The sequence below is a fragment of the Cebidichthys violaceus genome, unplaced genomic scaffold (genome assembly GCF_023349555.1).
Source record: "Cebidichthys violaceus isolate CVI_PGR_0920_01 unplaced genomic scaffold, fCebVio1.0.p SCAF_23, whole genome shotgun sequence".
Taxonomy (NCBI): domain Eukaryota; kingdom Metazoa; phylum Chordata; class Actinopteri; order Perciformes; family Stichaeidae; genus Cebidichthys; species Cebidichthys violaceus.
In genome coordinates this window covers 1,701,241-1,725,293 of record NW_027176406.1, presented here as the reverse complement: position 1 = coordinate 1,725,293, position 24,053 = coordinate 1,701,241, and the positions used below count along the sequence as shown (strand labels likewise).

At 43.7% G+C, this 24,053-nt stretch overlaps 2 protein-coding genes across 2 annotated transcripts; one reads left to right on the top strand and one right to left on the bottom strand.

Moving 5' to 3' along the window:
• Positions 1-724: 724 nt before the first annotated feature.
• On the bottom strand, positions 725-8,138 carry smcr8a (Smith-Magenis syndrome chromosome region, candidate 8a). Its single transcript, XM_068718924.1, has 3 exons — positions 6,942-8,138; positions 4,097-5,887; positions 725-3,355 (listed from the first exon to the last, which is right to left on the bottom strand). Exons 1-3 carry the CDS (start codon positions 7,541-7,543, stop codon positions 2,896-2,898), a joined length of 2,853 nt encoding a protein of 950 aa, XP_068575025.1. The 5' UTR covers positions 7,544-8,138; the 3' UTR covers positions 725-2,895.
• Positions 8,139-9,011: 873 nt separating this feature from the next.
• Positions 9,012-21,446, top strand: top3a (DNA topoisomerase III alpha). Its single transcript, XM_068718880.1, has 19 exons — positions 9,012-9,617; positions 9,851-9,910; positions 9,998-10,071; positions 10,166-10,241; positions 10,588-10,696; positions 11,069-11,212; positions 11,396-11,566; positions 11,670-11,770; positions 12,820-12,894; positions 13,049-13,131; positions 13,495-13,705; positions 14,006-14,191; positions 14,350-14,479; positions 15,917-16,030; positions 16,168-16,333; positions 16,489-16,635; positions 16,775-16,897; positions 18,235-18,992; positions 19,935-21,446. The coding sequence occupies exons 1-19, from the start codon at positions 9,390-9,392 to the stop codon at positions 20,096-20,098; spliced, it is 3,120 nt and encodes a 1,039-aa protein (XP_068574981.1). The 5' UTR covers positions 9,012-9,389; the 3' UTR covers positions 20,099-21,446.
• The last annotated feature ends 2,607 nt before the right edge of the window (positions 21,447-24,053 follow it).

Sequence of the window (24,053 nt, the reverse complement as noted above, 5' to 3'; positions counted from 1 at the left end):
GAGGAAAAGGTGGAAATGTTTTTACAAAAAAAAAAAAATACATTTCATTTCTTTGCTACATGATTATGAAAAAGCACAATTCCTTTAAATTTCGGAAACTGGTAAATATTCCCAAACTCAATCGTTTATCCCCTTTTCTTAAATAATATTTACTACTTGAGCTTAAATGCTCTTAATGACCGTTCCCATGTTTTAACTCTTCTCAAAGCAGGCTCTTATTCAGTATATTTGTAATTAATCATGTTACAATAAGTACTCAAGACAAAGTAAAAAGGTTGTCATAGTGACAAGTTTTCTTACATGAGTCTTGTCATCTAAGATATCTATAGTATGATCAGGTTGTTTGAATTGTTATTAAAGGCTGAAGTGGGAAAAGCCCACTTGTTTGCATTATGAGGGACACACAGCTACTCACTCTGTCCCTGCATGACATTTTAATATTGCTGCAAACATGTTCTTGTATCATTAATTTACTGCTACTTTCTCCTTCAGTCCACCACCTTGCCTTCTGCTGCTCCTGCTCCTGCTCCTGCAGGGCCATTAGTTGTTTTCACAGATGAACATTAATTATTCACGACACCTCCATTGCTCGCACATCCGTCAGCGCTAAAGCGAGTCACACAGACACGGCTGTTGGAGTGTTTGGCGTTAAATGATGATCCAGTAACCCAAAGCCATATTCGCCTAACTCCTGTGTCACCCATCAATCCACGCAAAAATAAAATGGATTCAAATAATTTAATGGAATAAATGAATATCAACATTTACATAAAAGCATCAAGACATTCACAACGTGCTTCTTTAAAATCAGTGGGAACAGTGACGTCTCACAGGGCTGATGTGAGCGAGACACTCCCTCGTGATGGGATACAAAAGGTGGGCATGATGTGGCAACATAAGGACACTGAGTGACGACGTGTTAAGCACACTGTGGTATGGCTTATTCAGATTACATTCACCTTTTTGCATTAGAGGGACAACATCTTTAAAAAAAAAAAAAAGGAACAACTTACCAGTAAAATGTGTTATTCAAGCAGTTAAAAAATAAAAAGTGATAACCTGTGTCAAAAAAAAAAATAATATATTAGCTGGAATTAATGTGACGTTGCTGTTAGTTAAAAGTGTATGCCATTAAAAAAAAATTGTCTTGTTCGTAGCAGGAAGCCATGGTCCAACGTTGTTTGACCTTTCACATTAAAACTCTGACCATGCAGTCACAAGTACAGTTACCATTCTAGATACAGAATTACAGCTCCATCACTGACGCCACAGAATTAGGAACAGTAAAATCTAAAATACTATCAGAGACGCTTGTTCAGTGTCGTCTCACTGGCCCATGAGCCCTTAAAAGATCACCAAACTGTGAAATTCTCCAACATCCTCCAAAGAGAAAATCTGGGCATTCTCAGCATGATGGTCATAATCCACCATTTGTCCAAAAAGAAATAAATACAGTTGAGTTTTGTTCATATCACACATCCAACAAGGGTTGTTCAGAAGAAAATAAATAATAGGAAACTGTCCTAATTCAAGCGTCAAGCTTAGAGTTTTGCTTTTGATGGCACAGGAAATAATTTTTTCCCCCATTGTAACATCTCCACAAACACAACATCACTGTCTCAGCAACTTCTCCTCAAACTGTTCAGCATCTTCTCCGAGTCAGTTGACCCAAATACACAACAAAACAGAAATATTATCACTAAGGCGATTCACCCTGGCACAAGACAGTCTCATGCTGACACCACAACACCCTCACACAACTTTAAGACAACAGTGAAATTCAATACATTTAGGTTAAGTAGCTTTAAAATGTTCCGGATCGTGTGAGTAATATCCATGAAAATGCTCGCCAGCACATTATAGTGACAGGTTTTGGCTGCCGCTGGCCCAACATGGGTGAGTATGTATCGCGGTGACATTGTTTCTGGACATGCAAATATCACGTGGGGCCGACCGGATCTATAATTCACACAGCAAATACACTTCCTCATGCATCGCAACCTGAAAGCTGGGAATGTTTACTCCATGCTCTCAATAGTCAAATCTACTGAGCTACAATCCAACAACGTGAAAGAGATAACTGCAGGAATGTGGGGTTCAAATTGATTCACAAAAGAAATATTAAAAAAAAAAATGTTTTGGCCTTTGGAAGTTGTGTAGTTCTCAAAGAGGGAGAGTGGCATGTCACAAAACCAGCTGCAACAAGCCTGCGCAGTGCTCAGAAGGTTTCACAGACACATTCAGAGAGACGTCTGTTCTCCACAGGCAGAAAATGTCAGCATATGTGAGTTGGTTGAAAAACATGTTTATACATAGCTGAGGTGATATCATGGCTGACAAACAGGCTCAGTGATTGGAAGGCGTTATCACAGAGCTGCGATTTAACCTGTTAGCGAGCTGGCAGAGGTCAGACCAGCACTGACAATACACAGACAGCTATGTTGGCTTGAGAGTGTGTGCGTGTGCGCGTGTGTGAAGTGTGCGTGTGTGTGTGTGTGTGTGTGCGTGTGTGCGGTGAGGAGAGGGGTGGAGACTGACCTTAAACAAGCCAGCGCAAGCGATACACACACAAATGACTCATAGGACAATAAGTAGAAGCGACCTTCGTCTGCTCCGTTATGTGTGTTTGTGAGTGTCAACGTGCTCCGGACCAAACACAGGCAAAGTGAACCGCTCAGTGACATTCACAACGCACTCGGAATCCTTTTTCCTTCACACAGGGGAAAGAGAAAGACCGAAGAAGACGACAGATAAAACAATAACCAGTGCAGAACTGTGTCCTGAAACTAAAATGGCCGTGGACCTCATTAAGATCGCCTTTGGTCCATTCAAAACCGTGGGTCAAAGATGACTTTTGCTAAAACGTATGTGGAAAATCCTCGTCCCAATACGATATCAGATTTTGTATAAAACGCTGGTGGTGTAGTTAAAACTAAAACAAGTTGCTGCTGCTCTGCTCCTGGCGGCCGGCTGCAGGTACTGCTGAGTGATGAGCTGGCTGAGGTAGAGCAGTATCTGGCTGTCCTCTTCTCCCAGCCCCAGCTGCTCCTGCAGGAAGCAGAGGCGTCGGCCCTCCACAACCTCGGGCCCCTCCGTGGAGCTGACCGGCAGGTGGAGGTGGTGGGTGAAGGTGAACAGGAAGGCCTTGGCTGCCAGGTGACAGAGCGTGCTCTGTAAATGGAGGAAGTAGGTGGAACCGCGGCGGATGTAGGTGCGGTGGTCGGCTATTTTAGCAAGGAGTTGACCACGATATGACGGACAGCGTAAGGTCTTCTGGTCGGCATCCAGGATGGAGATGTAGCGACTGTACCGGGAGAGTGAGTAAAGCATGCTGGAACCCACAGGAGACGCTACTCTGTGAGGGACAGACAGACACATACCGGTGATTGATGCCTAGTGAAGAAAGCTTATACACAAACATACGTTTAATCATTCAATTTGTATGTTACAGCTGGCCCTGTATAAACAGCAATTGTCTGGTGTCTGGAGTTCTACACAGAAATTTTAATTAAAATGTTTGGCTTTGAATGTTTGTGTAGTAATTGTACAACAACTAAATTGATAATATTCTGTACAAATACACAGATTTGTCTGCATATATGGCCTACATTAATAAGGTGAGAGTGTAAAGAGGAAGAAAATCCGGTTTGACGTGTCACGACTCACATCGGTACATTTTGAATACGGCTAGACCTCGTCCCCCTGACTCTCTCAACAAAGACGTGGGTTCACGAAGCTAAGACCTCCTCTCTAAATGTTAAATATTGTAATTCCCATTCTGTCGTAGGAAAGATGAATAGAAATGGAAATGAAGTTCAAGGACAGATGTGAGGCTGAAGGTTTATGAGTTGAATAGTTGGTTGTGTGAGTCATCGAGGACTGAGTCAGACCAGATGAGTAGCAGTTTAGTAAGGTGTGATACAAACTACAAGCAGGAATAAACCGTTATTTTCAAACTTCACATTGATGGAGACTCCATAAGATCTGTGAGCATCAAGCTCAATGTTCTTTTATTAAATGTATGATAGGAACACCATATGTCATCTTTATTTGTATAAACTGAAATGCTTTAAATAGAAATGCAAATTGTAAATACCTTTGCAATCCAACAAGTTTCCACCTCTGCAGGTCAGTAAGGGTGAAGGGGCAGGACAGCCAGGCTTGAACCCTCTCTCCACACTTCCCAGGACCAGGCACAAAAAGGGCCAGAGCAGCAACCAGTCGGCGGACTATCCCCTCGTCTGCCCCGAGCACCACCAGGGTTCTGCCGCTCAGCAGACACCACAGAGCTTGCATGGCAAAGGGGTACTGTCGGACAAACCTCAAGGCTCCCTGTCCAGCCTTCTTCCTCTGACGCAGGGTCACAACCCCCCCGTAGCCCAGAGGTGAGGCAGCCCGATCAGACCCCGTAGAAGCACTCATGGTACAGTCAAACCCATCCTCCGCTGAGGTTCGGGAAACTGCATCTCCAAGGAGCCCCACAGGCAGCTCCAGGCTAGCTGCAGGACTTTCTGAGCTTGGGGACCCCACACCAACCGCATAGTCGTCCTGGAGATGAAGCAGGGCCTGGGGCTCCTGGTTGACCACTAGGGTTTCACAGGGCTGTAGGTGGGAGCTTTGGCCAAGACGAGGCACCGCCTCTGGGGCAGAAGCCTCATAAAGGAAACCCTCTTGGGCCATACAGCACGCTGTGTCCAAAGGAACCAACAAGTCAGACTGCATCTCACAAGCCCCATCAGTTACTCCATCACAGTCATCCTCTCTGCTGGCCTCCAGCTCAGACACCACCTCCAGCAAGGACACAGGTGTCCCATCTCCATCGTCCTCCCCAGCAGTGGTCTCCATGTCTTCACTGCTGCTCTCCCTCTCCAGGTCAGTGTTATGGCCCGGGTCAGGGTCAGGGGTCAAGTCAGAATCCGGATCAGGAGCCTCTGACTTCATACAAGCCAGATTCTGTTGCCTCTCTGCTGGACCCGTCCCGCTCTTATCGCTGCTAAAGCTTCCTTTGGTCTCCTCTGAGCTCCCCTGGGTCTCCAGAGTCTGGTCTGAGGGGGAGGACTCCAGATGGCTCTCCACAAGCCCAAGCTCACTCTCCTGAGTGTGGCTGGTCACAGAGGCTGGGTCTAGAGGATCTGGAGGCTCCAGAGCATCGAGCTCTAGAGGTTCTGGTCCTAGCACAATAGGAGGTGGATTTAATAGTGTAAAGGTATCTACAGCATGGTTCACAGCACAGAATGGTCTTAGTGTTCCCTCTTCATCCTCATCATCATCTCCGAGGTCCTCTTCAAACAGGAAGTTGGTAACTCTCTGTTTCCTGCGCAGTGCCTTGTCCAGGCGGCGTGTGTGCAGGTAACACAGGTCGCCCCGGAAACTCCTCTCCGTCTCCTTCAGGAGGTCCACGGTGGCCTCGTAGAAAGGATTGTCACACAGCTCCTGCAGGGTCTTCAGGCGCTTGTCGAAGCATTTTGCCGACTTAGCTTTGATCAGCTGTGGCGTGTAAGACGGCCTGCGCTTTACGCCCTCGTCTTCCTCCTCGTCCACTTCTTCTCCACCTCCTTCATCGTCAACCTGACCCTGCCCTTCCTTCCTCTTGCCCTGTTTGTCGGTGTAACTGAAGGGGTTGGCGAGCTTGGCGTATTTGGCTAACAGCTGCTCGCACTCACTTAAGCACTTGGTGACACACTTCTGGCAGGTGACAGCGTTAGGATCTCTGCGAGGGCGGTGATGGTAGGAGCTGATCTGTCTCAGCAGGTCTCTGTGTTCGTAGATGCTCTTTTCCACATTTGCAAGCTCATTGGCCTTCTCCACAGCATGAGCGGAGTACATGCACTGAGGCCCCGCCTCCCTCTGCAGGCCTTCCTCCCTCTGCAGCACGGAGTGAGTGTACCTGAGGGCAAGAAAACACAGGTACAGGGTCCCGATCACACTTGTGGTTTTGAGTGAAATGTCTTCTATGAATTCTAACATCTTTCTCCAACATCAGATTGAAATAATCAATACTTTGGTTTAGTTTATGACCACAAACCCACAATACTAATGACATTATACTATATGCTGCTGTAATCCTGTAAATGTCCCCGCTGTGGGACTAATAAAGGATTATCTTATCTCATTTTATCCTATCTTACATTCCCATCAGCCTCAGCTGTACTTACTGTTTTGCGACCATTAGTGAATGTTGGCATGCTGACACGCAACCAGCATGGCGAACATGGTTAACAGCATTATCAGGATGTTACCATTGCCATCGTGAACAGGATCGTGGAACCCTGACCGATAGAAGTACCCTGTGTCAAAATCTTATTTTAAAGCTTTATTATTTTAGGGGCATCAGGATTCAATCCCTTTCTGATCTCAACCCTTTCGATTTAAAAAATGTGTTGACCTATATGACAGAGTGTTAAAACGTAAGGACAAAAATTACCCCCATTTGCCTATTTATTCTTTCTGGACCAAAAGTATTAAAATTGTGGATAACCTTTTTTGTTAGCCGTCCAATAATCGAAAAAAAAAAAAATCAAAGACGGAATGCCCTACTAGTTTATGGTGTGCTCACATGATGCCTATAAAGCTGATAAAGCTGCGTTTAATCAAATTACCGCAAACTAACTGACACACAGAAACCTTGGAGTCTGGTGTTTTTTTTCCAATATAGGAGCCATGGTTGGTCTCTGGGTGTCTGGGCACATTATCAAACTGGTATGTACAGTCTTCTGTGAGTACTCTACTTAATGGGAACTATGTACATGGGCAATAAACAGAGAGAAGTAGGTGAGGAGTCTATAAGGGGCCAACAGCAAATATTTGCTCCAGGGCCCCTAACTGAATAATCAAGCCCTGCAATTACAAAAGATTATTCTGTTTACTACCCTTTACCTAAACGACTGAACAAAAGCTTTGAGATTATATCAGATATGTTTTAGTAGTTTAAAAGTTCTTACTCCAGGTCTCGGAGCTTCCTCTGGAGTTCCTTGGCAAATGCTCTCCTGTTCCCGGCCTTCAGACACTCAGAGGCCTGTGAGAAGCGGAGCGACAGCTCCTGAAACTGCAGCATGATCTTCCTCTCATCTGCAGACACATACGCCATACAGAACGGTCGCACAAAGCCCCTCGCCTCCAGGTCGTAAAGGGTAAGGTGGTGGACGTAGGCGAACGCCCCCTCCTTTGAGTCGCCCAGCACCACCCTTGAGTCCTCCACAAAACTGAGCCTGGGGTAGCCACTGCCAGGTGGATGTCCCACAAAAGAGGCCTGGTAGTCCACTGACATGATGCGCAGGGAGAAATAGTTGAGATCGAAGGTGCCGCAGACCTTGGGCTCATCTGGGATGGTGAGGAGAGGCTGAGGGCCCACCTGCTCAGAGAACTCAGAGATGAGGATGAAGTCTTTGGTGAACTTGGCATAGGAGGTCTTGGCCCAGGGGTTTGAGTCGGCCAGTGGATGGAGAGGGATAGAGAACTCCTCAGGGAGAGCCCAGGGGTCCGGAGTTGTCTGCCCATACTCGTCCTCTTTAGTGAACGCCACCACGTCAGGTGAGCCTATCATAGTGGTGTTGTTGAGCAAGGCATGAGAAACACGACACACAGTGCAGCACGACCAGCAGTCATAAACCAGCTGTCAGAGCACAGTGATGGAGGGCAACCACATGAAGTGTAATCAGATTGACCATTCTGCTGCCCATTTGTTGTGTGAGGTTAAAAGAGATGGAGATCCCAGGGGGTCCAGAGATGGAGAGGGTCCACATAAAAATCAAGCCTGATTATGTCATTTAAAAAGAAAAAGGGGGTCCCAGAGCAGAGTGGGCCCAAAATGTAGCTCCACCCCTAGTCCATCAAACAAGAGCCTTGATATTAGTCAGATAAAATAAAAGTAGACACCTCGACAGAAACACAAATCAGTGTCTCTGTTAACAAAAGCAATTATCTCGCGCCGATCAGGAGGTCCGGGGAGGCATCAGACCATTCAATCTGTGCACTGAGAGAGAAATATCAGCAGCATCAGTAAAGCGCCTCTGTCCGTCTCCCCCTCATGTCTCCATGCGTCGTCTCCAGCACGCCACTGTGTTCAGGACGTTGGTGCGACAGAGACACCGTTAACAGACAGAAGCGCTACACGTAATTCCCACATCCAGAGACAGACGCCATGTTTACCCAGCTGGTTGTAGTCTTGTCAGGTGACCAATCCGCCTCCTCATCTGGGGAAGTTCCACCCTAAAACAGAAATTTAACATATTTTGTCTTTGACGAACGCAAGCACGTTCATATGATGATCGAAAAGATCAATGAGCCTTTAAAGTAACTCATTGTCAATTTTCCAGTTTAGGGGCACAGTTGTGCATTTTTTAGGAAAGCCATAGCGAGGATTTTAGGAATACGGAGGTCATGAGGCAGTTCAAACATCTCAAAATGTTTGGTTATTTAGATTTTTGGCATAAACTATACTTGGGTAGCTGTTCGGTTGTATGTTCTGTAAGTTTTACTTAAATGGAGTATTTGCATGTGTCTTGAAATCCCTTTAGAAATCAAAAATAGTTTATGTACTCAACAATCTCTTCCTTAAAAATCAGTCTCAACATGTATTTCACAGACTGAAGAAAGTAATAATTACTTTCAACAAAATTATTAGGAAATGATGGACCTGTTAAATTAAAAAAAAAGTATAACACCAGGGCAATTTACCGAACTCTGTCCATGCTGCCAGGAATACTATTTTGTTGGAGAAATAGTGAATTGTTTATTTATTTATTTGACAAGAAAGTAGTCAAATTTGAATTTAGGCCTATTGGATCTAATTACAATGTCTAAAATTGCAAACAAAAATGTGTAACGCACACGTGCCATTTGTTTTAGGATATAATCTCAGTGCCGTTAAAATGTCAAAATGCTAATTCTGATTTAGGGTGTATTTTAATTTTCGATTTAACATTAATATAACGTAGCACTAACATTTACGCTATAATTGTTATTATTAATGATGTATTAATAATACATATACGCCACAACTGGAACTTAAATGCAATTATTGTGCTATTATTAATATTAACCTTTTTTTTCAGACGTTTCGGTGGTTCCAGGATTTTACGACAGTATTACGACCTTGATTACGGCAATACTTGACAGGCGACTCGAGCGCGGAATTTGTAAACAAAACCAGAGGTCGATGTTGCTCCTCATATTTTTTAATTAGCATTTTTTAATTGGCTTCGACAAAATTGTTTTAATATTTTTTCCTCTATTAAAGTCGTTGGGGTGAAGTTTGTCAGCCGGTGACTACTTTTTGTACTATTTTTAAAGTTTTGTGAAGCAGATACCATGGCTTTAGCTAGCTACGTTAGCTAACATGCTAGAAGGCTCTCTGGAGGACCGGCTTCTTCATGTGAGAGCGGACAGGTATGCTAGTGCACCTCCTCAGGAGATCTCTGCTTCGATCTGGATTACAGCGGCTAGGGGTCCAACGGAGGGGTTTCTGTGCGGCGCAGAGTGACCGGTGTCCGGGCACACCGCAGCAGGCAGACATGATCCGGAGCCGTGCTCAGATCAAGCGGGTCCTCTGCGTGGCCGAGAAGAACGATGCTGCCAAAGGCATCTCAGAGATCATGTCCGGCGGCACGTCCAGGAGGGTTAGTCATGTCTTCTCACAGACTATACAATACCCCCAGCAGATCATGTTATTGTTAGTCACGCCCATATATATAAAGTCACTGTATATGTTACTATTGATACAAATTCTTCCATAGCCTGGCAGTTTAACCAAATCTCCCAAAATCAGAGTTTACTGTTAGGAATGATAAAGATATATTTTTCTATTACTCGTTGGTTTCTCCAGTACTGATTGTCTTCTTTCCCATTTTAGAGAGAGGGGATGTCAAAGTTTAATAAAATCTATGAGTATGAATATCATCTCTTTGGTCAGGTAAGTGAATACAGAGAATAATTAGATATGCTTGTGTATGTCTGTTCTGTGTTGTATTTAACATTTGTCTGGTTTCATTATGTCCAGAATGTGACAGTAACAATGACTTCAGTATCGGGGCATTTACTGGGTCTGGAGTTTAAAGCACAGTTCCAGAAATGGTAAGTTGAAACTGGATTGTTGTTTTTTTGGTATATATTTAGAATCACTCGGTATCATAACAACTGATTATATTTGTACATTTTCTCTCCACAGGCACAGTTGCAATCCTGTGCTGTTATTTGATGCTGAGGTAGAGAAGCACTGTCCAGATAACATGAAACAAATCAAGGTATGCTTAACTACTGTCTTAACCTATGGGATCTGTCACTCACTCTGTAGCCACATTATGTTATTGGGATGTTGATTAGTCATGGTAATTGTGATAGTTTTAAGTTTTTGGACCAGGATTTATTCACAACCCAATACCATTTATTTCTTTTTGCTTCAATAACTTTTTACTATACATGTATAAAACCAGGATGTACCATTTTTGTCGAGCCAGTTGGCAGCAGACGATGTACTTTATTTTCCTTTTCCTCTCTCTGCAGTAGGAGGGCACCATTTTCATTGAGAGGAAATCATGATGAATATGGATACTAGAAATAGACTTTCTCTTTCTTTTGTTGTCTCTCTAGCGGACACTGGAGAAAGAGGCGAGGCAGTGCCAGGCCTTAGTCATCTGGACTGATTGTGACAGAGAGGGAGAAAACATTGGCTTTGAAGTCATAGATGTCTGCAAAGCAGGTATGATAGTAATATGTGTTGTTGTTGTTGTTATGTGGCCACAACTGACCGGGCATCTCTAAACTCCTTTTTAAAGGAATAGTTTGATATTTGGGTAATACGCTTACTGCTGAGCATTAGATGAGAAGATTGATACCTCTTTTATGTTTGTATGGTAAATATAAAGCTGGAGCCAGAATACGGTTAGCTTAGTTTAGCACAGAGACCGAAAGCAGGGGAAGGCAGCTAGCCTGGCACTGTCCAAACACAATAAACTCTAAACACGTCATATCTCACTTTATCTGTCCAAAAACCAAAGAGTTAAAACAACATGTTGTGTTTTGTGTGTTTGTCCACAAATTGCTTCTGATAAAATTGTGTATGTATTTATAGTGAAGCCCAATTTACAAGTATTTCGGGCAAAGTTTTCTGAGATCACCCCTAACTCCATTCGGAGAGCTTGTGAGACCCTCATTGAGCCAGATGCTAACGTCAGCGATGCTGTCGATGTCCGTCAGGAGCTGGACTTGCGGATAGGTAAGCTAACACTCTTAAACTAATAGTAATAGACAGTGACACACAAATGCAGGTTCTTTATGGAACATCTAAACAGATAATGGTTCACTTCACTCCATGATACAACACTATTGGCTCTGTTTATCTCAAAGAATGTCACATATTAATATGATCCCGTCTCTCTCCCGTGCTCATCTTCTCCAGGTGCGTCCTTCACTCGATTCCAGACGCTTCGCCTGCAGAAGATCTTTCCAGAGTCTCTGGCCAATCAGCTGATCTCATACGGCAGCTGTCAGTTTCCCACTCTGGGCTTTGTGGTGGAGCGTTTCAAAGCCATCCAGGCTTTCATACCTGAGACTTTCTACAAGATCAAAGGTACAAACTCGTCTGTGCATGGATTGGTAGCATTCAGGTCTTTAACCGATACTAACTCGCTCCTCTTCATCCCATCTGTTCTTTGTGTTCGTCTTTGTCTCAGTGCTGCACGAGGTGGACGAGGACACCGTAGAGTTCAACTGGAAAAGAAACCGTCTCTTCAACCACACAGCTTGCCTGGTGCTCTACCAGATCTGCATGGAGGTAAGTGTATGTTTTATGTCATGTTATAGATTTTATGTCATGTACTTTGTTAGTTTATTTTTGTGAATGGAAGGTTGAAGGTCTGAAGGATACTTCTCATTTTTGTATTGGTTTTATTTGCACCTGATGTCTGAAAATGCTAATGTAGAAAATGATTTGAATTGCCATGATGCTTAAACTTACTTACAACTACCAGCTGCCCTGCTGTAACCACAACACAGACAAACTGTGTTTGTACAAAACCAAATGGAGACAACCACTCTACATCTGTACTAACTAACCTCATCAAACACAACATTATTGAAGAAGTGAGATAGAAGAAGTAAGACAACTGTTACCTTCTTCGATTTGTACCACAGAATTTAAGTATGCAACTTTCAGTGACAAAATATTGGATGCATAAAAAGAAGTTTGCAGATGTCGCATTGTCTCAAAGGCTGCAAACATTAAAAAAAAGTTTTTAGCATAAAATGTGTAACCCTAAATAACCCATTAAGAAAATCCAAGTGATGTCTGCCAAATCAGGTCATAACATTACTCAATCATTTCTCAATATCATCAAATCTTTTTAACTAATACCAGCAATTATGATAGTGTAGTAAAGTATGACAGTTTCATTCATTGTTATTATGCTGTTATGAAGTCTGATAACTCAGCCACACTCATTACCACCCACACATAGTGTGTCCCCCCCCCCCAAAACAAATAATGTAGTTGATTAAATAATATGAACTGATGGCTGATGTTTCCCTATATTACCTAGAAAGGCACCATGGACCAGTACCGTGTGTGTGTGTGTGTGTGTGTGTGTGTGTGTGTGTGTGTGTGTGTGTGTGTGTGTGTGTGTGTGTGTGTGTGTGTGTGTGTGTGTGTGTGTGTGTGTGTCTACTCTTTGCTGTAAATTCATCCACACATGTGTAACCTTCTGCTGCAGCTGGAGGACGCAGCAGTACATTTTAAATGTGCGTTGTGAATCTGCCTAAATGAAATGGGCTAAAAGCCACATGTAGGAAGTAACACACCAGAATATCCTTTTCACTCATTTCCAGGATCCCATAGCAACAGTCACCTCAGTAACCAGCAAACCCAAGAGCAAGTGGAGACCGCTGCCTTTGGACACTGTGGTAATAATACAAAGCCAAGCAGCCACACACACACACACTGTACACACACTGCATCTCAAAACACACCTGTTTATGGCATAAGGTGGAAGCGTTTTTTTTTTTTAAATATATTTTGTCCCACTCTGAACAATCCTCTACCTTCATTGACCCACAGGAACTGGAGAAACTTGCATCTCGGAAACTAAGAATAAGCGCCAAAGAGACCATGAAAATTGCAGAGAAACTCTATACCCAGGGGTGAGTGCGTGTTAGGTAATGTGCATTCATACTGCGAAGTATTGCTTTGTCCTGACCATATGCTCAATGCCGTTATCAGTTTATCATCCCACAGTAGTTGTGATGTTTCCTCTGAACTTGTTTCAGGCAGATAGCTGGCTTGAAGCCTCCTTAATAGAGGCTTTGTGGTGTCAGTCAAATGCCTTTTTTGTTTACCTGGTTTTTAAACCACCTCAAAGTTGTGCCTATTTTTGTACACGGAAAGACACCATCTGGCAGAGTGGTGTCTATCAGGTGTCACTTTTCCAGTTCCCTCTTAGTTTGTCTGTGTGAAGATGACTTGTGACTGTATGTTTTGTTTTTTTTTGTTTTTTTTCTGCTCAGGTATATCAGCTACCCCCGTACAGAGACAAACATTTTCCCCACAACCTTGGCTCTCGGGCCCCTGGTGGAGCAGCAGACACAGAGCCCGGTCTGGGGGATGTTCGCCCAGCAGGTGATTGAGCAGCCTGGGGGTCCCAACCCACGACAGGGCAAGAAATCTGACCAAGCCCACCCCCCCATACACCCCACCAAGTACTCCGGTGGACTGCAGGTAAGTCTGCAAAAACTGGAGCTCAGTTTGTGCAAATGTACCTTTTTTTTCCTCTCGTAATCTGAGGTTTTTTTTCCCTCTGGGGTCATTTTTTCTACTAAAATGTTCTTTTTTGATCATAGTAAACAATCATACCAAAATGCACCCACTGTTGGTAAATGGTGGCATGTCGTTCTGTGCCCAAACAGTAATTGTCATACCCCTCAACTATTTCTTTTTTTTTCCTCAACAACACAATGGAAACAATACATGCAATATGCAAAAGTTTCATGGATCACTTCTGTTTTCTTCTGCGTCCAGGGCAATGAAGGACGTGTGTATGAGTTCATTGTCCGCCACTTCCTGGCCTGTGTATCCCAGGATGCTTTGGGGCAGGAGACTGTGGTGGACATTGACATCGCCCAGGAGAACTTCTCCACCTCGGGACTTATGATCATTGCAAAGAACTACTTGGACGTTTACCCGTATGACAGGTGGAGCGCTAAGGTATGATATGTGTGTGTGCTTTTGTCATAACAGACTATGAACTTAATTCTCAAATATTCAAATAATTGGCAGCCTAATCTAAAGGCTTCTTAACTACTAAACTCAGAGAAAAGGTTGTGTGTGTGATACCTCCAGTAAACCTGCTTTGTAATTGTCAGGTGATTCCCGTGTATGAACAAGGCTCTCAGTTCCGGCCCTCTGCAGTCGAGATGGTGGACGGACAGACGAGTCCTCCGCAGCTGCTCACTGAAGCCGACCTCATATCCCTGATGGAGAAGCACGGCATCGGTACGGTGTGAACACACACAGACATGACACAGATTTATTTTAACATTCGTGTTTTCAACCACTCACAAGTAATTGATGGATCCCACAAAAGGGACCCTTTTGTCAAATCAACATACAGTTGTGGTCAAAAGTTTACATACACTTGTAAAGAACATAATGTCATGGCTCTCTTGACTTTCCCCGTTATTTCTACAACTCTGATTTTTCTCTGATAGAGTGATTGGAACAGATACTTCTTTTTCACAAAAAACATTCATGAAGTTTGGTTCTTTCATGACTTTATTATGGGTTAACAGAAAAAGTGATCAAATCTGCTGGGTCAAAAATATACATACAGCAGTGCTAATATTTGGTTACATGTCCCTTGGCCATTTTCACTTCAATTAGGCGCTTTTGGTAGCCATCCACAAGCTTCTGGCAAGCTTCTCGTTGAATCTTTGACCACTCCTCTTGACAGAATTGGTGCAGTTCAGTTAAATTTGATGGCTTTCTGACATGGACTTGTTTCTTCAGCATTGTCCACATGTTCTCAATGGGATTTAAGTCAGGACTTTGGGAAGGCCATTCTAAAACCTAATTCTAGCCTGATTTAGCCATTCCATTACCACTTTTGATGTGTGTTTGGGGTCATTGTCCTGTTGGAACACCTAACTGCGCCCAAGACCCAACCTTCGGGCTGATGATTTTAGGTTATCTTGAAGAATTTGAAGGTAATCCTCCTTCTTCATTATCCCATTTACTCTCTGTAAAGCACCAGTTCCATTGGCAGCAAAACAGCCCCACAGCATAATACTACCACCACCGTGCTTGACGGTAGGCATGGTGTTCTTGGGGTTAAAGGCCTCACCTTTTCTCCTCCAAACATATTGCTGGGCATTGTGGCCAAACAGCTCGATTTTTGTTTCGTCTGACCACAGAACTTTCCTCCAGAAGGTCTTATCTTTGTCCACGTGATCAGCAGCAAACTTCAGTCGAGCCTTAAGGTGCCGCTTTTGGAGCAAGGGCTTCCTTCTTGCACGGCAGCCTCTCAGTCCATGGAGATGCAAAACACGCTTGACTGTGGACACTGACACCTGTGTTCCAGCAGCTTCTAATTCTTGGCAGATCTGCTTTTTGGTGGTTCTCGGTTGACTCTTCACCCTCCTGACCAATTTTCTCTCAGCAGCAGGTGATAGCTTGCGTTTTCTTCCTGATCGTGGCAGTGACAAAACAGTGCCATGCACTTTATACTTACAAACAATTGTTTGCACTGTTGCTCTTGGGACCTGCAGCTGCTTTGAAATGGCTCCAAGTGACTTTCCTGACTTGTTCAAGTCAATGATTCGCTTTTGACATGCCATGACATTATGTTCTTTACAAGTGTTTGTAAACTTTTGACCACAAGTGTAGATTTGTTCTTTGTTTTGTCTCAAACTGTATGAACTGTGTATATTACAGGCACCGATGCAACCCATGCAGACCACATCGAGACCATCAAGAGTCGCATGTATGTGGGCTTAACAGCCGATCAGAGGTTTCTGCCTGGAGAGCTCGGCATGGGACTGGTGGAGGGTAAGTTCACTCTCTCACACACACACATACACTTCATAACGCAATACACAATGGGCCTTAATACATAGATAGCATCCCTTGCGCCTTTGTCCGTCACTCAATTATGTTATTAATAAAAAATGTGTGTGTTTGTTTAGGTTACAACTCCATGGGATATGAGATGTCCAAACCAAACCTGCGTGCTGAATTGGAGGCTGACCTGAAGCTGGTATCAGAGGGCAGGAAGGACAAACAGAACGTGCTGCAGAACCACATCCAGAAATACAAGACCGTCTTCATCGAGTCCGTCAGGAAGGCGAAAAAGTGTGTCAGCTTGGAGCAGATTTGTGTATTTCTGACCCAAATGAGCAGAACCGTGTCGTGTTTTAAAGTGACAGATCAGTTACGCTCGTGCTGGAGTCACTGCAGGCTGTTGGTTGTTGTGACCCGGGTAAAAAGGTCATCTTCTGTTGCCTCAGGTTAGATGAAGCCCTGTCGCCTTATCTGGGAGCAGCTCAGGAGATCGCCGAAGTAGAGCAGCAGGACATGGAGATGCCGCTTCCGGTCAGGAAGTGCCCTCACTGCAGGCGGGACATGGTGCTGAAGAAGAAGAGGGAGGGAAACAGGTGAGGTTCAAGGTTTTGCGAGTCGACTGTCAGATTTTTTTATTTTTGAAGACAGTAAAGTATGTTTTGTAAAAGTGTGCGGTAAATGGGTTAGAAGAAGGTTCCAGTAGGCTCTCTGACTCTGCCTGTCCTCCTGCAGTAGGTACCTGTCCTGCACGGGCTACCCAGCCTGCAAGACTGCAGTGTGGTTCCCCGACACGGTGCTGGAGGTGAGCAGAGACGACAGCATCTGTCCCACCTGTCAGCCGCACCCTGTTCACATGTAAGTATTCATTTTATACGAGACCGCTGTTTACTTAACATCTTTACAAACTTAAAATAATTAGGATCAAGATAATTTAACCTGTCAGTAGATCACAATAACATGTTTTCATAACTGCTTTGCACATCAGTTTATGTTCAGATATTTAGCAAATCAGATGAATTGTGAAACATTAGAGGAGCAGATTTAGAGATTTACAGATTCACTGTAAGATGTAATGTGTTGGATTTCGATATCATCCCAAATTAATTTAGAGCCCGGTTTAACACATTCAATTTACTCATCAGGTAGTAGCAGCCTCAGAGAGCTGCCAGCATGTTGACTCTTAATATTTTTTGAGTCCCCCCAACTTTATGCTTTATTTTAAAGCCTAATCAGGTAATCTGCCTATTAGCTTTAGCTAGAATCCATATGAGTATACGCACAACATCTGTTACATTGCTCATCTGTATGTAACAACGATTATCTGTTTGGTGAGTAAGTCAAGTTTATTTTATATAGCACCTTTCATAGAGCACGATCACGAAGTGCTTCACAAGAATAAAAAATAAATAAAAAATTAGACCATAAAAACAGTAAAAAGAAAGTTCCCTGTTTCCTTGTTTACCTACAACACACAGCTTTCATTTCTTAGATCAATGAGGTGTGTGTGTGTGTGTGTGTGTGTGTAGGCGCTGCTTCCCGTGCAAACACAACAACAAACAGCAGATGAGGCTCTTGGTGGCTTCAGCAGTGCAAGAAACTTGTCCAAATTCTCGTTTACACAAGTGGGCGTTAACCCCTTGAGCACGTGCCTCGGCTCAGCACAGATCTAGGGCGCCCTCACGAGCATCGAGCCAAAGAGCTCCACACCAGCATCTGTTTCCATAGCAACCGATCTGGTACGGAGCTCAAAGTTGAACTGCAGCCCTTACTCTAAGAAAATATAACAGGTTTTTTTTTAATCAGATTTCAGCGTGTTGTGTAACTGTTAACAGCAGATGTGTGCATTAATAAACTCTCTCCTCCCTCGGCCTCCTCACCGGTCGCTACAGCAACCTGCTGCATTATTCAAACTTTTGTTGTACACACATTTAGAAGGGCAGGATCCTTCAACCGCTTTCTGAGAAGCTGCTTTTTCTTTGTACACACACACACACACACACACACACACACAGTGTTGATTTTGTGTACTGTGGGTGTGTGTGTTGAGTAATGATATATAACTTTTCTTACAATTAATTAAATATTTCCTTCAAAACTGCAGTCAGTGAAGAATAATAGTAGCACTCTTTCATCACATGTGTGAATACTGAGGTTCTTTAACATTTGTTTCCTGTGTGTCGGACACTCCTCAGGTTAAAGTTCAAGTTTCGCAGGGGCAGCCTCCCTCCCATGATGCCTTTAGAGTTCGTTGGCTGCATCGGTGGATGTGACGAGACGCTCAGAGAGGTGCTGGACCTGAAGTACCTTCGGGCAGGAGGAGGTGGTGTGGGTGGAGGGGGTGGGGGAGGGGGTGGTGGAGGAGGGGGAGGAAGAGGAGATGATCCTCGTCCACCAGCTCCAAGGCCCCCCAGACCAGAGCACCCTGGACCCCCAAGGTCAAATCCTCGACCGTCCCTTCCCCCGGTCCCCTCCTGGACCCCGCAGCCACGACCTCCAGCGGGTGGCGGTGGTGGCGGTGTGTACAGCAGCAGCGATGCTGTCGTGTGTAACTGTGGTCAGGACGCGGTCCTCCTCACCGTGCGCAAAGACGGCCCCAACCAAGGTCGGCAGTTCTACAAGTGCAACGCCGGGAGCTGCAACTTCTTTCTGTGGGCGGATCAGCCGAGTCAGCAGGGAGAGCCGCAGGGTCGAGGTCCTCCGCTGCAAGCCCCACCGAGGCTCTCCGTGGGGTTCAGGAACACCCCTGGAGGAGGAGGAGGAGGAGGAGGGCAGGCGGGGGGTGCAGGAGGACATGCGGGACAGATGATGTGTAACTGTAACGAGGCAGCGGTGATGCGCACGGTGCAGAAGGACGGTCCAAACAAGGGCCGGATGTTCCACACTTGCGGGAAACCAAGAGACCAGCAGTGTGGCTTCTTCCTGTGGGCCGATGAGAACGAACCTCCACCAGGCAAGGCTCACACACACACACACACACACACACACACACACACACACACACTAATCCAAAATTAACACTGCTTTTAAAATGTTCTTCTCTTTATTACCCTGATGCCTGAAATTAATATCCTTTGAATGAGACATTTTTAGCTATGCTAGTAGGGGGGGGGCAGGGGGTCCACCACCTTGGTCCAGACTGAACCATCACTATTAGAAAGTGATTTATTGAAGTCCAGTACAGACATTAATTCGCCCCCCAGGATGAATTGAGGATCCCTCAACCCTCCTCTAGCGCCATCATTAGGTTAAATGGGTTCCTATGGATCATTCACGGGTCACTATCGGCCGATATTTACTATTAAAAATAAATAACTATTACACCTTTGTTGCATAAAGGAATATAGTCGCCTGTCACAGTGCAAAATTAGAGTTTTGGTTTCTGTTACTATCAGCTGTGCTGTTTAAAAGGGGACTTTGAGAAAATCCATCTTCAAATGTTTCTGTCCATTTTCTCTTTCCTTTGTATCACAAGCAAGTCAAAATAAAAGGGAAGAACAGCCAATAATACATTGACATGTACGATACATTACATAGACTTTTTGTTTGATTTCTCTCAGTTAAATCTCTTGACTGCATTAATCTGACAGTCAGATGATTGACACCGTGAGCCTGGACTCATCTAATGCTTTGTGTACGCTCGTCAACACTGTTTATTCAAAACATCTCACTGCTAGCAAAGCATCAAAGATGTACAGAGATGAAACACCAGAGAGAGCGAGATCCTCCTCACCTCCGTCTTTATTTAATGATAAGAAAAGCTGTCACGACTCACAAACACTTCCACGGAGACCTTGAGGCATCCACTTAGCAGGTTGATGTGGAGTCATCTTCTGCTCGTCATGCAGCGATCTCTAATCGTGTTGCGCCTGCTCTCTGTTCCCCCCCGTGTCAGGTGTGTTTGGTGGTGGGTTTAATGGTGATGGAGACGCAGGGAAGAAGGGGAGGAGGACCATGGGAGAGGCCACCGCCAACAAACCTCCAGCTGCTAGGAAACCTCGCACCTGCGGCATCTGCCACATGCCGGGACACACCCGAGTCACCTGCCCCCAGCGGTGACTGCCGCTTTAAGACACTGGAGATTTTATTTTTCAAATATGCAGCACCTCGGATTGTAAGTACCTCTTCACAGAGGGTGGACCTCTTCTTCTGGTGTATAAGAATACAAACAAGACCCCGTATGCTTCCTGTAAAGTCAAAAACAGCTTTGAGCACAAGACTAAAGTCACGCAATGACTCCGGCTCAAAGGAAATCAGAAATTGTTTTACCCAGTCACAGTCGTTCAGCACAATGACAACTCTGTTATACAAAACGGGCAATGTCCGGGACATTTTGTGTCTCAGGTCCCTTTCTCTCTGTTGCTCTCATTTCTCAGTTCTCCTCAGATCTGCAGTGAGGTTGTTCAAGACTGACGGATCTTTTCTGGCCCCTGGGAGGAAAGTTAGGGGTCATTTTGGGGTCCACTTAACTTTTAGTATCAACATTTTAGGAAATGCACTTATTTTGCTCTCTCGCCAAGAGTGAGATGAGAAGGTTGATACCACTCTGTGGTCTGTCTGTACAGTAAATATGACGCTACAACTAGCAGTTAGCTTAGCTTAGCATAAAGACTGAAAGACTAAAGATTCACAGGATGAGATTTTATGCCGGACTTTTAAATTTAAAAGTGTATTTCCCAAAATATTTAACTTATTAGTGCAGTATTCGTAAAGAGGACTACATTGAGAAGTAGAACTAGTTTTAATCCTTTTCGGCATATGTAACCAAAGTAACCCAATTTTGCTCAGCTGGTTATTCTAAAAGGGTTCTTCTGCTACAGAAGCACTGCTGTCTGTCATGAATAAATGTGTATTTTAAAGAAAACGGATTTGCACACAGTTTCTTAATAATTACTAGCCGTGACAGTGTGTGTGTGTGTGTGTGTGTGTGTGTGTGTGTGTGTGTGTGTGTGTGTGTGTGTGTGTGTGTTGCTGTGGACAGACTTTGTCACCGTTGAGGAGGTTGAGTTCAAAGAAGGGTGTGTGGTCCAAGCGGGGGGGGGGGGCAGAAGTAGTAGGATACTACTTAACGCCCCCCGGCTGAATGCGGCGTCACGACTGTTGTGATTCCATCCATAGACTATAAAATAAGGAAGTATTCTCCGTGACGTCTGTCGTGGGTTTCTGAGCAGCCGTTGTGGAGATCAAAGTGTGTTGCTGCCAATATGTTCACTTTGAGTAACCTGGTGTTTTACATTTGTTGATTTTCTTTAAAGTGCTCTTGTCAAATAAAATGTTTTTACATTGTGAAAATAATGAGTGCAAAAGACATTTGTTCTCTATCTGTAGTCTGAGGAATTGTCAGTACCAAGGATTTCTATTTTAATATTGATGCTAATAAACATAAATGTACAGTGACTTGGTTATTTATATCTTTACAGTCATGACTGGGGTGGATGTTCTGCATTCTGGTTTCGGCCTTTGGTATTTCTCTCTCCACTGGTTTTGGTTTCATCTTGAGTCTTTAAACTTTCATCCAGCTCAACTTAGGAGAGAAACTAAACTCAAAACGTCTTTCTTGCTGCTGTACATAGTAAATGTAATCAGTAATGTGAAGAAAACCTTTGTGCCTGATGTATTTTTGATCAACCTATTTAGCTGAAATTATTGTTACTGTAGTTTCGTATGTTCAAAATGGACCAAAAAAGGGCTTATACGATCATATTTCCTGTCCTGACCAGTTGTAAAAATACTTGCATTACGTATCTTTAATTAGGTAAAAGAAGTTATTTCACACTGTAGAAATACTTTGTTGCAAGTAAAAGTCCAGCTTTCAAAATGATACTTCAAGAAAAGTACAAAAGTAGAAGTACTTATGTGAGTATCATTATACATTAATGCCATTGCAAGATTATTATTATTATTATTATTACTATTAAGTAGCACTTTACTGCACTAGCCGGTCCTATTGCTTCCAATTTCAACTATGATTAGTAGTTTAAAACGCATTTTATATGACAGCAGGTTCAATTGTACTCTGTAAAGTAACCAGTAGCTACAGCTGTGGAGTAACAATACTTCCCTCTGACTGTAGTGGAAGCTCACAACTCTTCCCTGCTGACATGCTCACTGTGGTCTGACTGACACTAAATGGTGACTGATAACAGGTCTGCTGCATTAAACAGGCCTTTAAAAAGTGCACATACATGTTCAGATAAGAAGCCTGTCGGACAAAGTTTGAAGCTTTGATGTTTAACTGCAGGATTTGAGTGGTTTTATTTTCCCAGAAGTGCTGCCTCTGTAACAGACCCCCCCCCCATGGCGGAGGGGAGTAAATCACAAACGCATGGATTCCCGGTATGAGCCTGTAAGTTACCCTGCTGTGTTTTTTTCCACTTTCTCTGTTATTATTCCAGAGAAGTGGCTCTGGTCTTCTTACCGTCACGTTTGGTGAGTCATGCGTGAGTCATCACATGTGGGTGGGAGTGAGCGCCGTGATCAGTCCTGCCGTGTTGTTGTGTTTCTTTTTTTTTGAGGTTTTTTTCTCGCCGCTCCATCCTCAGATCCCCACTCCGCTACCCTAGTATCCGGGCAGATAACAAGTCATGTGATTGGTGTGTTTATTTTGTCCTGAATTGCTGCGATAACCTCCTCCTTACGGGAAAAGTGCTGTTTTACATCCCGTGTTACATTTGTTAAAGTGATACCGTAACGCGGGTCCCGGTAAGAGCGGGCTACCGGAGAAGTACACGGTGTTGAAATACGGTAAAGCTCAATGAGATCACCGCATCATTTACCGGAGCTATAAGATGATGCTGGATCATTGTGCAAAATCACCACAGTCCCCTTAAAGATATTAAAATCATCACAGCACACACAAGTAGCACTAAATACCATGACTCCCAGCAGGAGTCCTACAACTCTTGTAATAATATTAAAGGAGTAATATACCATCAACTTAAAGGGGCCACTTTTATTTAATATAATTTGTTAACAGTTTACTCTTCAGGACGATCACTACTCAGCCTGTAAAAATAGTATTTGTATAATGTCTTCTGAGTCTCTGAAGGGCGCTTTACTAAAGTCTGACAAAATAACCCTGATGACCTCAGAGTGATGTCATCGGGGTTATCTCGTTTTTGGGCTTGAGGCTATGAACTCTTAACAGAAAACTGCATTACAAACATGGAGGTGTGAAGTTTGAAAGATGTACGTGGGTGTTTACCAATTTATTTGATCCGTCTCATCAAGTCCAGCTGCTTTCTGAATGTGACCGACTGAATCACTGGAGAACCCCTTTGATGCAAACACCAGTGAGGTAAATAAACTATTGAATGTCCTCACATGGTTAGGCTTTTATTTTTAGAATATTGCAACATGCACGAGAGATGGAGCGCGATGATTTAAACATCTGTTAGAAATTGAAGCTGCAACTGTTTCGATAGATTAATCATCTGTAAGTTGCCTTTTTAAGCAAAATTGACAAAAGAAATTGCTGATTGAACTTCCCCCACGTTAACATTTGTTAATATTTCTGGCTGTCTATAATAACAGTTTAATTAACTGATTATTTTGGGGTATTGGACTGATGCAAGGACAATTTCCAATGGGCCAACTTGCTCTTGGAGCATGTGAAGGGCATTTGTTTTAAAATTGCCATTTTGTATACAAAACGATTATAAAATAAATGGAAGATTAATTCATAAAGAAAGTAATTATTAGTCGCCGCTAATTATATCAAACCTCACCAAAACACTTATAGACACCCAAAGATAGATATGGTTTATTTTAAAGCCTATAATCCGTATAAAATAAGTAACACCACAGCTTCTATATATCACTATAATAATATTGTTGGATTATTGTTGTTTGGTTGTTTCATAATCTCAGGAGGTCAAAAGTCACAGTTGGGTCAGTGGAGGTGGATTCAGCCCTGAGCTGTTCATCAACTCTTCCTGTTGTCTTCTCATCATCGTCATCATCATGATCATCCAGCTTTTCAGCCGTCGCCTTAGAAACTGTTGCCATGACGCCC

Coding starts and splice junctions, on each gene's coding strand:
- smcr8a (XM_068718924.1), bottom strand. CDS start 7,543: ATGATAGGCTCACCTGACGTGGTGGCGTTCACTAAAGAGGACGAGTAT. Junction 5,888..6,941: donor AGGAAGCTCCGAGACCTGGA/GTAAGAACTTTT, acceptor TCTTGCCCTCAG/GTACACTCACTCCGTGCTGC. Junction 3,356..4,096: donor AAACTTGTTGGATTGCAAAG/GTATTTACAATT, acceptor TGTCCCTCACAG/AGTAGCGTCTCCTGTGGGTT.
- top3a (XM_068718880.1), top strand. CDS start 9,390: ATGCTAGTGCACCTCCTCAGGAGATCTCTGCTTCGATCTGGATTACAG. Junction 11,213..11,395: donor GGAGCTGGACTTGCGGATAG/GTAAGCTAACAC, acceptor CATCTTCTCCAG/GTGCGTCCTTCACTCGATTC. Junction 11,567..11,669: donor GACTTTCTACAAGATCAAAG/GTACAAACTCGT, acceptor TCTTTGTCTCAG/TGCTGCACGAGGTGGACGAG.